Here is a 16364-nt window from a genome sequence, read left to right as displayed (position 1 = left end):
GCAGCTGCCCAAATGGCCTGCCTTGTTTAGAGGGGCATCCGCTGACGGGTGTCAGGCAGTTGTTGGGTGCCAGACTGCTGGCGCACCAGTGCCAGATCTTCTGGTCTTGTAGGAGAAGCTGTGAAATTGGTGGATGAAAAATACAAGGCAGCCAGGCACGGTGGTTCATGCCTGTAATCCTAGCACTTTGGGATGCCAAGGTGGGCAGAACACTTGAGGCCAGGAATTCAAGACCAGCCTGGCCAATATGGTGAGACCCCGTCTCTACTAAAAATACAAAAATTAGCCAAGTGTAGTGGCACACACTTGTAGTCCCAGCTGTTTGGAAGGCTGAGGCAGAAGAATCAGTTGAACCTGGGAGGCAGAGGTTGCAGTGAGCCAAGATCACGCCACTGCACTCCAGCCTGGGTGACAGAGCGAGACTCTGTCTCAAAAAAAAAAAGAAAAAAGAAAGTCTTTCTGATGTCCCACAAGTGTTGTTGGCCATCTGACCTGAGTCTGGATCACAGCTGTGTGCCCATCTTTTTCTGGGATCCTCTCTGTTTTCATGTCTTAGGTGTTTGTTTTTAAGAGATGGGGGTCTTGTGGTTTCACCCAAGGTGAAGTCCAGTGGTAGTTACAGCGTTTTTCTGCTGAGTTCAGGGGATCTTCCCAACACAGCCTCCCAAACTGTTGGGATTACAGGCATAAACCACAACACCCAGCCTCATGTTTTGAATTTTTAAATTCCCTTTTCAGTGAGCCTATCCCTGTTTCTGATGAGCAAGCCAAAATTATCAGTATAAAAAATTTAAAAGAGAAGTTTTTCTCCCTTCCTGCTGCTTTCTCTCTGTCTCTCTCGCTTTCTCTCACTCTCTTTCTGTGTGTGTGTGTGTGTGATAGGATCTCACTTTGTTGCCTAGGCTGCAGTGCAGTGGCATGAACTTGGCTCACGGCCAAGCGATCCTCCTGCCCCAGCTTCCCAAGTACCTGGAACCTTAGGCACAAGTCACCCCACCTAGATAATTTTTAAAAAATTTTTGTAGAGATGGGGTCTCACTGTATTGCCCAGGCTGGTTTCAAGTTCGTGAGCTCAAGCAGTCTTCTCACCTTGACCTCCCAAAGTGTTGGGATTACAGGAGTGAGCCACTGCACCCGGCCCCTGCTGCTTTCTTGATCTGCCTTTTGGTTCTCTTGCCATCCAGTTTGTACCCAATGCTGACTTGTGGTTTCAACGCTGTATATGTAGAGTTTGGCTTCCAGAGCACTTTTGTAATCCAAATGCCACGTATTTCTTAGCCCTCTTCCAATTGTAACATAAGAGGAATCTTGAGAACCTTGTGATGAGATGTCTTTTGCTGAAGAATTCTATTTTTCGGAATCTGGAAATGGAGAAGGTGTCATTCATTCATTTTGTCCTCCTGAACCAAGGCTGTGTATGCACACATCAAGAGTGGTGATATGGTTTGGCTGTGTCCCCACCCAAATCTCATCTTGAACTGTAGCTCCCATAATCCCCACGTGTCATTGGAGGGACTTGGTGGGAGGTAATTGAATCATGGGGGTGGATTTTTCCTGTGCTGTTCCCGTGATACTGAATAAGTCTCATGAGATCTGATGGTTTTATAAAGGGCAGTTCCCCTGCACACGCTCTCTTGCCTGCCGCTGTGTAAGGTGTGGCTTTGCTCTTCCTTTGCCTTATACCATGATTGTGAGGCCTCCCAGCCATGTGGAACTGTGAGTCCATTAAACCTCTTTCCTTTATAAATTACCCAGTCTCGGGTATTTCTTTATTAGTAGTATGAGAATGAATTAATACAACTGGGCTGTCCATTTTTGGAATCAGAGCTTTGGTTTGTGGAGTTAGCTGGATGTGGCTTATACTCCTGGCTGTGTCACTCCCTGGGTAAGTAGTTTAACTTCACCTTTGGCATTGGAATAATAGATAGATAACTCCTTGATTTGTTACGGGAGGATTTCAGCGCCAAGCCTATGATCAGGCACAGATGTCAGCTGGGCCAGCGCACTGAGGCCTCTGTTCTGCTCCCACTTAGAGTCACAGGGACCTATAACTAGTATTTGTAATGAGGATCTGAAATTGTCAAAACAGTCTGTTCTTTACAAGGTGATTTAGATGTTTATTACATTAGCACTTATTTTTAAAAGATACAAATGTTGGCTGGGTGCTGTGGCTCATGCCCGTAATCCCAGCACTTGGGGAGGCTGAGGCGGGAGATCGAGGCCATCCTGGCTAACACGGTGAAACCCTCTCTCTACTAAAAATAAAAGAATTAGCCAGGCGTGGTCGCGGGCACCTATAGTCCCAGCTACTTGGGAGGCTGAGGCAGGAGAATCACTTGAACCCGGGAGGCAGAGCGATTCTCCTGCCTCAGCCTCCTGAGAAACTGGAATTACAGGCTCTCTCCACCACGCTGGCTAATTTTTGTAATTTTAGTAGAGATGGGGTTTCTCCATGTGTGTCAGGCTGGTCTTGAACTCCTGACCTCAGGTGATCCACCCACCTAAGCCTCCCAAAGTGCTGGGATTACAGACATGAGCCCCCACGCCTGGCATTTCTTTTCTTTTTGAACTCAGAATTATAGCCATAAAATGAAACCCTTGGTTTGTTTAAAAATTAAACTTCACGCATGGCAGCCAAGCAGGAGAGAATAGTCTTTGGAATATTAATAGGCTGTGAGGTCCTGTGGAGCCTGTTTCTTTCCCTCTTACAGGTTTACATTCACTTAGGTAAAAGATCGCAGTGCTCCAAAAGGCTTTTTAAAATGAACGGTAGCAGTTCCCTCCTCCCTTGTGGGAGCCCCCCCGTTTCACTCCCCATGGGCAAACTCGAGCTCTTTAATTCTTTAAAGCTGCTTTTGCTTGTGATTTCCGTGCGTCGACATGACGTGTCTCTGCTGTTCCCTGCTTCTTTTCGTAAAGTGGCACTGCTTTACTGACTTCTCACTTTGCTGCCCCTACCTTCCTTCACAGTTCTGTTATTGTGGTCACATCAGCATTGTTGACAGCTCTGTCCTCTATGTGGCGATCCTGTTGTCCTGTGCCCTGTTGCAATTTCTTCTGCATCTACTGTGATTTCCCTGGAATTAATACTGTACTTACCTGGTGTATTTGATTAGGTTTCTGTGACCATAGCATTACTTAAACCTCCAGCTACCCCCGATGTGTTGAGATCTCTTCTTAGCAATTTCCGATACCTGTGTGTTGTGTTTTCCTGGTGAGCTCTGAAGCCCTCCCTTCCTCTCTCTTACCTGGACTGGTTGTCCTCTGGGCCAGACCCTTGGGGGGTCACTCTTCCTCATCATCCCAGGGCTTGCTTTTGCCTTTCCCTTCTGCCTGAGTTCTTTTCTTTTTTCCTAGTTTACTCTGGCTTTGGCAAGGGATTTTCTTCAGTAAGCACCTGGGAGAGTATGGAAAAGTCACAATTTTGAGATTTTCCATGTCTGCAAACATTTTATTCTGCACGCACACTTGGTTGATGGTTTGTCTGGATGTAGAATTCTAGAGTAGCAGTTACTTCCCCCCAGAATTTTCAGGCCTTTGCTCAATGGCTTTCCAGCTTCCACCACTGCTGCTGAGAATTGGGATACCTTGTTGGTGCCTGATTGAGTGTAACATTGTTTTTTCTTTGCTGCTCTGTAGGATTTTTGCCTCTCGTGTTCAGAAATTTCATGATGCTGTGTTTTGGTGCAGATCTTTTCTCCTCACATGTACTTTAGGCTTCTGAATTTTTAAAATTTTCTTATGTCTTTTTTACTCAAAAATTATTATAAAAATCTGTGTGGTACACAGTACTTTTGGGAAAAAAAATGACCTATTTAAATAAAAAGTTTCTGGTTCCCGAACAGTTGGCATTCTAAAGTCAGTGACCCTGTGCATGTCCTTCCTGAGGGCCCAGCCAGGGTCGCTCGCAGGTTTGGTAAAAGTGGAAGGAGGGAGCTTCTGTTCTTCGCGCCGCGTGGCTTGCATCGGCACAGACGGGCTTCTTGGGGAGGGAGAATCTGGAAAGCTGTTGTTTTGGAAAGACCTAGCACTGAATGAATTTGGTATTTCAGGGGGCAGTGTATAGTTTTGGGTACGATGAGGTAATTGTGTATATTTGTTTATTTGAAGTTTGTGAAGTTCCTGTTGAATTACTATGGAGGGATATGGTGGACTTAGTGCTGAATGAAAAAAAAAACTTAAGGAAGGTGACAAGCACCCACTAAGTCTTTATTTTTAATTAAAATTTTGTTTTTACTTAGTTTTTAAAAAATTTTTAAAATTATTAGTTTTTAGAGACAGGGTCTGGCTCAGTCGCCCAGGCTGGAGTGTGGTTGTACAATCATAGCTCATTGTAACCCAGAATTGCTGGACTCAATGAGCGATCCTCCTGCCTTGGCCTCCTAGGTCGCTGAGACTACAGGTACACCCCACCATGCCTGGCTCATCTTTATTTTGTAGAGACGAGGTCTTGCTATGCTGCCCAGGCCAGTCTCAGAACTCTTGGAATCAGGTTATCCTCCCATCTTGGCCTCCTAAAGTGTTGAGATTACAGGTGTGCACCATAGCTCTTGGCCCCACACTAAGTCTTAAATTGATAGGGAGACCTGTTTGCCTTACTTGAAATGCACTTTTCTTAAATGCTGGCTAGAAGGTGGTGTAACATTCATGCCTAAGCCAAGACCAGAGTTTTCTGGTGAGCGTTAGAACATAGCCGCACAGTCATAAGAAAAAACAGTAAGATAATATATATTAAGGCCGGGCGCGGTGGCTCAAGCCTGTAATCCCAGCACTTTGGGAGGCCGAGGCGGGTGGATCACAAGGTCAGGAGATCGAGACCACAGTGAAACCCCGTCTCTACTAAAAATACAAAAAATTAGCTGGGCGCAGTGGTGGGCGCCTGTAGTCCCAGCTACTCAGGAGGCTGAGGCAGGAGAATGGCGGGAACCCGGGAGGCGGAGCTTGCAGTGAGCCGACATCACGCCACTGCACTCCAGCCTGGGCAACAGCGTGAGACTCCGTCTCAAAAAAAAAAAAAAAAAAAAAATATATATATATATATATATATATTAAAAACTATTGGTCTGATTAGAAGTAGTTGACTTTTTTCAACATTTTATTGTAAAAAATTTCAGATATCACAGAAAAGCTGCAGAAATTTCAGTGATCATCTATATATGGATGCTAAGATTCTACGATTAAACTTTTTAAAGTCAACTTTTACAAGTAACATTTTACTTGTATCACATACACGTTACTCCATCCATCCTTCAGTCCATCTTATTTTTTGATGGGTTTCATTTCAGAGTAAGTTGTGGGCCTCAGTATACCTCACCTCAATAACTTGAGCGTGCACATCATTAATATTTGTTTAGTTCCTTTTTGGTTTTGGTTTTAAGTAAAATGTGCATGTGTGAAATGCACAGGTTTAGCATCCCATGCATTGCATGCTTCCTTCTTGGAGCAGTCGCTCCTTTTGCTTCAGCAAAACCTGCATGTGAGGTAGGTGTTGTAAGACACCTTGGGTAGGCCGGATGCGGTGGGTCACTTGAGATCAGGACTTTGCGACCAGCCTGGCCAACATGGGTGAATCCCGTCTCTACTAAAAACACAAAAATTAGCTGAGCATGGTGGTGCACGCTTGTAATCCCAGCTACTCGGGAGGCTGAGGTTGGAGAATCACTTGAACCTGGGAGGCAGAGATTTTTTTTTTTTTTTTTTGAGACGGAGTCTCGCTCTGTAGCCCAGGCTGGAGTGCAGTGGCCGGATCTCAGCTCACTGCAAGCTCCGCCTCCCGGGTTCACGCCATTCTCCAGCCTCAGCCTCCCGAGTAGCTGGGACTACAGGCGCTGCCACCTCGCCCGGCTATTTTTTGTATTTCTTAGTAGAGACGGGGTTTCACCGTGTTAGTCAGGATGGTCTCGATCTCCTGACCTCGTGATCCGCCCATCTCGGCCTCCCAAAGTGCTGGGATTACAGGCTTGAGCCACCGCGCCCGGCCGGAGGCAGAGATTGCAGTGAGCTGAGATTGCACCGCTGCACTCCAACCTGGGCAACACAGCGAGACTCTGTCTCAAAACAAAAACAAAAAAGACACCGTGGGTGATTGGATTGGGAAACCTAGGGCTAGCTGAAGGGATTTCTGCTGCTTGAGGCTTTCAGTAAAAGAAAAGGAAGACATCATAGGTGGGCGCCTCGACTGTGTATCCTAAGGAAATGAAGCCTGAGAAAGGACTTCACCTTTTTCAGTGGATGTGGTAGGCCAGATGAGCGCTTCTGACTCAGAGACTCCCTCTTTGAAGGGAGGTGTTCTCAGATTTTCCTTACTTTGGTTTTATACTCTGTATTAGAGGTTCGTTCAGGTTGGCAGCTTGCATCTTCTCTTCACTCGGAGCTCTCTCTGCAGTTCGAACAGTGACGAAAAGGTCAAGGACTTTCTTATTAGCAATGTTGATGGATGTAGGTCGTGGGTTTATTGCTTGTTTTAACAACTTCTAATAGCTTTTCCTTTTTCTTCTCATTCTTTAGTGAATCAGTTATCAAATAGAACTGTAACTTCTTGTTGCACGTTGGCTGTATAGATTGAACATGTTCAGTGGCATGGTTTGACTGTTTTTTTCCAGCCTATGCCTTACTGCCAGGCCATCTTCCACATCAGCATCTTTCAGACTGCTGTAGAACCCTTCCTGCTGATGGCCTTTTTAAAGGCTGGGCAAAATTTTGTAGTCTTCTTTTTTTTTTTTTTTTGAGACAGGATCTCTCTCTGTTGCCCAGGCTGGAGTGCATTGGCGCAATCTCTGCTCACTGCAACCTCCACCTCCCGGGTCCAAGTGATTCTCCCACCTCAGCTTCCCGAGTGGCTGAAACTACAGTCATGTGCCACCAAGCCTGGCTAACTTTTGTATTTTTAGTAGAGACGGGGTTTCACCATGTTGGCCAGGCTGGTTTCAAACTCCTGACCATAGGTGATCCACCCGCCTCAGCCTCCCATAGTGCTGGGATTACAGGCATGAGCCACTGCGCCTGACTATAATTCATCTTCTAGGGGTGCATTTGGGTGTGGTGATCCATGGGCCCTTTCAGCTAGCTTCCTTACTGGTTCTTTTACCTCATACATGACTGTTATATTTCCATGGAGATTTCTGGCTAGCGTACACTCTCTCAGTTGTGTGTCAGCATCTGAAAGTGCTGTATACTTTTCACCTTGCGTATTTTTACTTTTTTTTTTTTTTTTTTAATTTTGGAGACAAGGTTTTGCCAGCTTGGCCAGGCTTGTCTCAACTCCTAGGCTCATGTGATACGCCTGCCTCGGCCTCCCAAAGTGCTGGGATGACAGGTGTGAGCTACCACGCCCAGCCTTCCACCTTAATTATTATTAAAAAAAAATTAGCCGGGCTAGGTGGCTCATGCCTGTCATCCCAGCACTTTGGGAGGCTGAGGTGGGTGGATCACGAGGTCAGGAGATCAAGACCATCCTGGCTAACACGGTGAAACCCCATCTCTACCAAAAAAAAAAAATTAGGCGTGCTGGCAGGCGCCTGTAGTTCCAGCTACTCCAGAGGCTGAGGCAGGAGAATGGCGTGAACCCGGGAGGCGGGGCTTGCAGTGAGCAGAGATTGCGCCACTGCACTCCAGCCTAGGCAACAGCGAGACTTGGTCTCAAAAAAAAAAAAAAAAAAAAAAAAAAAAAAAATTATGTATACCGAAAAGTTGAGCGGACAGTACAGTGAATGTCCACGGTACCCACCACCTAGATTCGCCAGTGATCTTTTCCCGTATTTACCTTGTGTAAGGATGAGCGTTGTGTGGTTTTTCTTTTCTTCTTGTGGAACCAATTCAGAATCCTTTGTGTCTTGTCCAGTAGATTTGAGTGTAGCCCTCCCTAACATGAGTGAGGAGTGCTTTTGCGTGCCCGCACTTAGAAACGGCAGTTCTCTAATTTTAAAAGTAGTTCAAATTTACATTTGCCCAGTTATCCCCTAAGTTTTAAAAAACGTTTGAGCAGGACATGGTGGCTGACACCTGTAATCCCAGCACTTTGGGAGGCCGAGGCGGGTGGATCACGAGGTCAGGAGGTAGAGACCACGGTGAAACCCCATCTCTCCTAAAAATACAAAAAAGAAAATTAGCCAGGCATGGTGGCGGGCGCCTGTAGTCCCAGCCACTTGGGAGGCTGGGACGGGAGAATGGCGTGAACCCGGGAGGCAGAGCTTGAGCCGTGAGCCGAGGTCGCGCCACTGCACTCCAGTCTGGGTAATAGAGCAAGACTCTGTCTCCAAAAAAAAAAAAAAGTTTGGAATCAGAATGTACTCAACATTACATAGTGAATGTTTTATAAAGTTGAATTTATGTCTCATTTCTTTCAATCCATAACAGTCTTCCTTATATTATTTAATACTTTGACTTCAAAAGAGTAATTAGGAAACATTTCAAGTATTTACAGAAATACATGGGAACATAATTCCCACTCACACGTTGCCTGGCTTTAGCACAAGTACATGGGAATATGCTAATTCCCACTCACAGCCAGGCGTGGTGGCTCACGTTTGTAATCCCAGCACTTTGAGAGGCTGAGGCAGGCAGATCACGAGGTTGGGAGTTCGACACCAGCCTTTCCAATATGGTGAAACCCCATCTCTACTAAAAATACAAAAATTAACCAGGTGTGGTGGTGCACACCTGTAGTCCCAGCTACTTGAGAGGCTGAGGCAGAAGAATCTCGTAAACCCAGGAGGCGGAGGTTGCAGCGAGCCAAGATCATGCCACTGCACTCCAGCCTGGGCAACAAGAGCGAGACTCCATCCAAAAAAAAAAAAAATTCCTGCTCACACATCACCTGGCTTTAGCACAAGTATATGGGAATATAATTCCCACCTACACATCGCCTGGCTTTAGCAGTTATCAGCTTTTGGCTGATCTTTTTCATCTGGGCCCCTGCCACTTTCCTTTATATTATTTTGAATCAAATCTCAGATACTATGTTCGTCAGCTTTTTAAATATTATCTTTGAAGGATAATAAGAACTGTGTCATTGTCACACCTAAAAAATATTTTTTTTATTACTACCAAGATTGTAAACAGTGTTCATATTTCCAGTTATCTGTCATGAATATTTTTAATTGTATGAAGAAAGGGAACCTTGTGGGTTTGTTCGTTTAAACGGTCGGAAGTTTGGAATGAGATTCCCAACTTGGAAGTCTAGCATCAGTTCTCAGGATGTGACACACAGAGGGTTGCTCTGTGTTTTGACACTTTTATAAAAAATTATCATCTTGGTCAGATAAGAGTTTGTTGACTTCTAGGAGGATGTCTTTTCAGGCTAGTGGAAATACGAGGCAGAAACTGGGATTAAGCTGGACAGCAGGGATCCCATTCGGCAGTGTCCTCCTTTGGGTACAGCTGAAGGTACCTGCTGGTGTCTGGCTGCTGCATGGCAGTGGGAAATGAAGGAGGTGGTGTGGCTGGGGGGAAGGGAGCCATCCAGGATGACCCTTGACCTCCTCCATCCCCACAGTTCTTTCATTTGAGACAGCCTTGCCCCACCCGCCCCTCTCTGAGCTGACTCCTCATTGCTTGCCAAGACTGCATAAAATGTTGCTATGTTGGTGGTTGGTTTTCCTGTGATTTTTTTCCCCCCCGAGGCCAGGCACCTTATGGGGAGGGCTGGATCTGTCCTGATCATCTCCGCTGTGACAGGGCATGGCCCCATGTTGATGGTGAATAGCCTCTCTGTGATGGTGTAATGCCTCAGTCACCATGACTAGTCACATGTGTGCCCGCCACACACCATGCTTCCTTTTTCCATTCCTTCCCTGAGTTAGCTAGTGACTTAGGGGGAATTGGACTGTCCCAGGTCTCTTCCTGGGAGTATCAGTACATGGCTAGACAAACACTGCCTTTTCCTTTATAATTCTTTGATGGCGTTCACACTACCTTTTTCTTTTTAATTAAAGAAAATGTTATACAACCTCGTTGTGGTGTAATTGACATACAACTAAGCGTACAGATTTAAAGCTTCAGTTTGATGAGTTCTAACATGTATACACCCGTGAAGCTTTCCTTTTCACTTTCCTGTTTTAGCCTTCTTAAAGACCAGGAGATGAGCAGCCAGAGAAGGGAACTCTGTAACTGCTCTTGTCTTGAAAGTTTGCTTTTCCAAATCCTGATGGAAAGTCTGTGTATTCTGCTTTCCTTTGGCTGAGCACCAGTATTAAAAGTTGTTGTATTCAAATTTTGGCAGTGTTTCTGTTTACGGTTAACATAGCAGTGAGTGAATTTCAAAATATAGGAAGCCCTGGAGGAATCTTTTCTTTCCTCAGATGGAGACTAGCTGAGGTTGGGAGTTGCCTGATTTGGGTCGAAGGGTCAGGACTCTGGATACAGACAGATGTGGGTGTGAGCACCCACTTGCTGTGCAGGACGGGACCACCTATTGTTTGTCCTGCTGCAGGTCTCAGCCGCAGCACCTCCCACTGTGAGACCTGGAAGGGCCTGCAGGGGAGTCTGAGAAGGCTGACGTTGAGGCCTTCATGTTACTTAATTGATACAGTATGCAGTATTTAGGTGGAAAAGCCCAGACTTCACCACTGTGCAATATATCCATGTCACAGAATTTCTCTGGCACCTGAAACGAAAACCCCAGACTGGTGAATTTCCTAGGGGGGCAGTCATTCTCTTTCCCTTTCAAATTAAAACAAAATATACAGACCAGCTACATATATATACAGGCTCACACCTGAAATCGTAGTACTTTGGGAGGCTGAGGCAGGAGGATCATTTGAGGCCAGGAGTTCGAGAGTATCCTGGCCAACATGGCAAAATCCCGTCTCTACTAAAAATTACAAAAATTAGCTGGGTGTGGTGGCACATGCCTGCAGTTCCAGCTACTCGGGTGGCTGGGGCATGAGAATTGCTTGAACCCAGGAGGCAGAGGCTGCAGTGAGCTGAGATTGCACCACTACACTCCAGCCTAGGGAATAGAGCAAGACTCCATCTCAAAAAAATAAAAAACAAACACACGTACATATTGCTAAACACAGCCCAATTGTGTAAAATGTTTTAAAAATTAACTTTTATTATTACTATTATTGTTTTGAGACAGGGTCTTACTTTGTCACCCAGGCAGAATGCAGTGGCATAATTACAGCTCACTGCAGCCTTGACCTCCGGCTCAGGTGATCCCAAATTCTTTATACTCAGCTCATTTCTTAAAACTTGAGTATAATTTATGCACAAAACACCCACACATTAAGTGCTCAACTGGGTGGGTTTTGACAGTTGTACATGCCCATGGAACCACCACTCCAAATAAAACATGGAACACTTTGATCATCCGAGAAGGCTTTCTTCGCCCTCTCCCCTCTCTGATTTCCGTCACTGTAGGTAAGTTTCTTTGTCGTTAGGGAATAAATGGGATCGTTGCTATATGTGCCGTTCTGTTTCTGGCTTCTTTGGAAAGCTCAGCATGGTGTGAGATTCATCCATGTTTTTTCCTTTTGATCGCTGAGTAATGTTGATAGAGATATATCATGATTTACCCTTTCTCCAGTTGAAGATTTGGATTATTTCCCATTTTTGGCTATTAGGAATAAGACTGAACACTTTTTGCAAGTCTGTTGTGGACCTGTGTTTTCATTTTTCTGGGGGAAATATTTGGGAGTGGATTGCTGGATGTTGGGGGACGTGTGCCTGGCTTGCGAAGGTGCTGTCTGACACGGGCAGCGTGTGAGTGTTCCACCCCTCCTGCTCTCACCCAAGACTGAACACTTTTTGCGAGTCTTTTGTGGACCTGTGTTTTCATTTTTCTGGGGGAAATATTTGGGAGTGGATTGCTGGATGTTGGGGGACGTGTGCCTGGCATGCGAAGGTGCTGTCTGACACGGGCAGCATGTGAGTGCTCCACCCCTCCTGCTCTCACCCATGGGAATGTGAGATGCCATAAGCACTTGTATGGACATTTGATTTACATAGTACAAGTTAATCCTTTTCAGTGTACAGTTTGGTGTGTTTGGACAGTCATACACAGCTGTGTGGCCGCCACCACATTTGGGTAAATGCACTCTTTTGGAAAGGTTCTCGCTTGCCCCTCTGGCTCCTGCACTGTGGGTTTTGATGACTGTGGATTAGGTTGATCTTTCCTAGAGCTTCTGTCAGTACATGCATCCAGCATGTGTCCCTGTATCTGGCTTCTTTGACATGGTGTGGCTTTGCGATTCATCCATGTGCTTGTATGGATCAGCCGTTTGTCCCTTTGCTTGCTCAGTAGGATTTGTATGGATGCACCACCGTGTGTTTACCCATCTGTCTTCTGGTGGGCGTTTGGGCCATTGCCAGCTTTTGATCATTGTGAATATAGCTGCTGTGAACATAGCTGTCCAGAGACCCTCTCCCTTCCCTGAGACCAAACCCCTCTTCTCTGTTGGGATCAGGAAGGGACACCTAACTGCTTATTCAGCAAACTGAATCACTTTACTAGGTCGGGCCTGTTTATCTGCTTCTGGAGGTGGGTTGGTGGCCAGCAGCGTGCAGGGCTTTGGGGAAGGGCTGTCTTGGTGCCAGCTGCTCCTCGCTGTTGGCTAAGAGTGCCTTCCTCTCGAGTCTGCTCAGTCACCCTCCACTTCAGCTTGCCAGGCTTCAGCATGCTGTCTTCTCTTCCGTTCTTGGTGAGTTTTATGTCTTTTTTCTCTTAATCTGCTTTATCGTCATTTTCATGTCATTTTATGTGGGGACAAAACCAAGTATGTGTGTTCAGCCTTTTCTCGACCCAGAGGGCTTTTTACCATAGAGTGCTTAGCCTGTCTGGTGTTGGGCAGGCATCTCCTGTTTTTGCCGTAACAAACACCACTATGATGAGCAAGCTTACAGTGAAGTGTCTGTGTGCGCAGGCCCACGTGCACTGCTTTCACACAGACTTCTAGAAGTGGAATTGTGGGATTCAAAGGCATATATACTTTGGATGCCAAATTTAGCACCAGGAAGGCCATACCAATTTTAATTCCAGCAGGACAAGACGGTTTTTATTTCCTGTCCTGTGTGAGCATTCCGTCTGTAGAACGTTCTCCTTTGGTATTTTTTCCTCCTCCCCAACACCCTGCCGCCACACACACGTGCATGCACACACGCACACAAAGTGAGAAATGAAGTCAGAACTTAGTGGAGGAGAGTGGGGGCGGCAGTGGCAGCAGGCCTGGCGAGGTGCGTGGGGCTGACACGCCACTTGGCTCCTCCCTGCATGTGTCTCTCCCTGTGCCTGGACCGGCTTGGGTGAACTCAGGCCATTGCCTTGTTTGTTTCAGGTTACACTCCTGGCACACCTTACAAAGTGTCCTGTTCCCCCACCAGCGGGGCTGTGCCGCCGTACTCCTCCTCCCCGAACCCCTACCAGACTGCTGTGTACCCCGTGCGAAGTGCCTACCCGCAGCAGAGCCCGTACGCACAGGTATGCTTTGGGTAGACACTGTCGTGTGGGAAGGGTTGATACCAACTGAGCACTCATCCTTTGGCCCTGGGACCCTGTGTCAGTTGTCTCTCTTCTCCCCACAGCAAGGCACGTACTACACACAGCCGCTGTATGCAGCACCTCCTCATGTCATCCACCACACCACAGTGGTGCAGCCCAACGGCATGCCGGCAACAGTGTACCCTGCTCCCATCCCCCCTCCTAGAGGCAACGGGGTCACCATGGGCATGGTGGCTGGGACCACCATGGCCATGTCAGCAGGTAAGTCCTTGTTCCTGCGGTGTCTGCCTTGTGGTGTCCCCTAGAGGTGGGGCAGGGGAGAGCTCACAAATCCTCTGACCCTTGGCTCTGGGTTTTCATAGCTATAGTTGTGTGGAAGGACAGAAAATTCTTTGGGGAAGAAACAGCAGGTTATCTTTTATTTTGCCTCCCTGAGTGACCTCTTGTGGAGGCCTCTCTGAATCTGATGGGCTCACTTTGTTGGTGAACTGAGCCATTTGGCAATGCAGGATGTGCCCCCCTCTCCTCCCACCCCCACGACCATGTAAGACTTGAGCAGAAGGGGAGGACACTGTGTGTCCCGGGGTGGCTGGCCCTCTTCCTTTCCCTTGAGGGGAGCTTGTCTTTGAAGGTCAGTTGTCTTCATAGGGATGTTTTCATGCATCTAGAAGAGCTGGTCTTCTGTTGATAGAAGGAAGCAGCTGCCTGTAGAAATCCTTCGGCATTCATCTATTGTACTTTACTTCCCAAGGCCTCCTCTAAGAAAAATAAACCATGGAGAGATGAGGCTCCTGTCTAGGATGGGCACATCTCTGTGGAAGCTCTGGGGGCTTGATCTGATGTCTAGGGATTGGGTGACCACCCATATGGATTCACCTCCTGGTCTGTGGGTCAATATGGCCACCTTTAGGTCATGCCCACACAAAAGCGTACTGTTTCCTCCTTGTTTTTGTGGACTTGACTTCAGTGTAAGGAGATTATGCCAGAGAGAAGCCTTCTGGGATATTATGTGTGCTTCAACCTAGACTCTGATTTGGTTTTCCCCATACTTACCTGTCAAGGAACAGGAAACTGGGCGTAGACAGAAACTGCTGGTTTGAGGCGCAGGGAGGGAGGGCAGCGGGCACCGGGTTGGGTGTGGGCCAGGTGAGTGAAGGCCGCTGTGTTGGAGGTGCTGCTGGTCCATAAATGGACTCAGGTAGTTGCTGAGTTTCTGCAGTTGTAGGAAAAATAGATTTTTCTTAAAGAACTCAGAAGTTCATGTAGTTTAGAATTATCATTTCTTGTTTTATTTATTTATTTATTTATTTATTTATTTATAATATTTCTTTAAGACAGGGTCTCACCCTGTTGGCCAGGATGGAGTGCAATGGTGTGATCTCAGCTCGCTGCAACCTCCGCCTCCTGGGTTCAAGTGATTCTCCCTCCTCACCCTTCCCAGTAGCTGGGACTACAGGCACCCGCCACCATGCCCGGCCAATTTTTTTTGTACTTTTGGTAGAGATGGGATTTCACCATGTTGGCCAGGCTGGTCTCGAACTCCTGACCTCAGGTGATGCACCCGCCTCGGCCTCCCAGAGTGCTATGCTTACAGGCATGAGTCACTGTTCCCAGCCTCTTGTTTTTTATTTATTTGTTTTTACCATCTTAACTTTTTGTTGTTGTTGTTGAGACAGGGTCTTGCCCTGTTGCCCAGGCTTGAGTGCAGTGCACTGTAGTCTGGAACTCATGGGCTTAAGCCATCCTCCCAACTTAGCCTCCTGAGTAGCTGGGACTGTAAGTGTGCTACCACACCTGGCTAATTTTACAACTTTTTTTGTAGAGCTGGGAGCTCACTATGTTGCGCAGGCACATCTCAAACTCCTGAGCTTAAGCTGTTCTCCCGCCCCAGCCTCCCAGAGTACTGGGATTACAGATGTGAGCCCTGTGCCAAGCCCATCTTAACCGTTTTTAAGTACGGTTCAGTAGTGTTAAGTATATTCACATTGTTGTGAAACAGAGCTCCAGAACTTCTTTATCCTGCAAATCTGAAACTCCTGTACTCATTAAATGCTAACTCCCCATTCTCCTTTCTTTCTGTCTCTGAATTTGACTAGGTATTTCATCTAAGTGGAATCATAAAATATTTGTCTTATAGTGACTGGCTTCTTTCTTTTAGAATTATGTTCTTAAGGTTCACCTATATTGTAGTATGTGTCAGAATCTCCTTCCTTGTTAAGGCTGAATTATACTCATTTGTTTATCATCTGACCTATAAAAATTATTGGGTGTGCTTTATGAAGGGGACACACAAAAGACTTTTACAAACATATCGTCTGTGGAAGCTTGCTGTGTGGAGACAATTTTTGGGTGTGGGAGATTATCTAATGAGAGTCTGACAGTATCTGGGTCAAGACCATCCCTCTTCCTGTATACCCTCCTCCTTGCAAAGAGTCCAGGCTTGTGTGTGTGTTGGGCACTGTGGAGCTGTGCAGGAGGTCGGCCTCATGTCATGTGCTGCTCTTTCTTCCAGGTACCCTGCTGACTGCTCACTCCCCAACTCCTGTCGCCCCCCACCCAGTCACTGTGCCCACATACCGGGCCCCAGGAACACCCACTTACAGCTATGTGCCCCCTCAGTGGTGATCACCTGCAAATGTAAGTGACCAGTGAAGGCTGGGCCAGCCTTTGATGAAAGGGCATTTCCATGGGACAGTGGCAGATTTACCACATATTTAAGCACTAACGAGGAAAGTGTGCCTGACCCTGGATCCAGAGGCAATGCAGTGTTTAAGTTTTTTGTTTTTATTGAGACATTACAGAGTAGAAGAAAGAAGGAACCATTGATGACCTGCTGTTGACAGTGTCCGTCTTGAGCCTTCCCTGGAATGTGCTGTGACCCCCCCACCTGCCTGCTGCAGGAAATAGGGCTCTAGTTGTAATTGGG

The 16364-nt window shown here is 46.7% G+C and overlaps 1 protein-coding gene across 1 annotated transcript in view; it reads left to right on the top strand.

Annotated features, from left to right (window-relative positions):
* FAM168B (family with sequence similarity 168 member B) overlaps nucleotides 1-16364 on the top strand; it is a 36583-nt gene that overhangs the window by 19641 nt on the left and 578 nt on the right. The window contains exons 4-6 of the mRNA XM_050751825.1: nucleotides 13275-13417; nucleotides 13522-13699; nucleotides 15951-16075. Of these exons, the coding sequence (XP_050607782.1) occupies nucleotides 13275-13417; nucleotides 13522-13699; nucleotides 15951-16063 (434 nt within the window). The 3' untranslated portion in view covers nucleotides 16064-16075. The remainder of the gene's footprint in view (nucleotides 1-13274; nucleotides 13418-13521; nucleotides 13700-15950; nucleotides 16076-16364) is intronic.

This window comes from Macaca thibetana, chromosome 12 (genome assembly GCF_024542745.1).
Source record: "Macaca thibetana thibetana isolate TM-01 chromosome 12, ASM2454274v1, whole genome shotgun sequence".
In the NCBI taxonomy this organism is placed as follows: domain Eukaryota; kingdom Metazoa; phylum Chordata; class Mammalia; order Primates; family Cercopithecidae; genus Macaca; species Macaca thibetana.
Note: the sequence above shows the minus strand (reverse complement) of the source record. Positions and strands in the feature narration are given on the sequence as shown.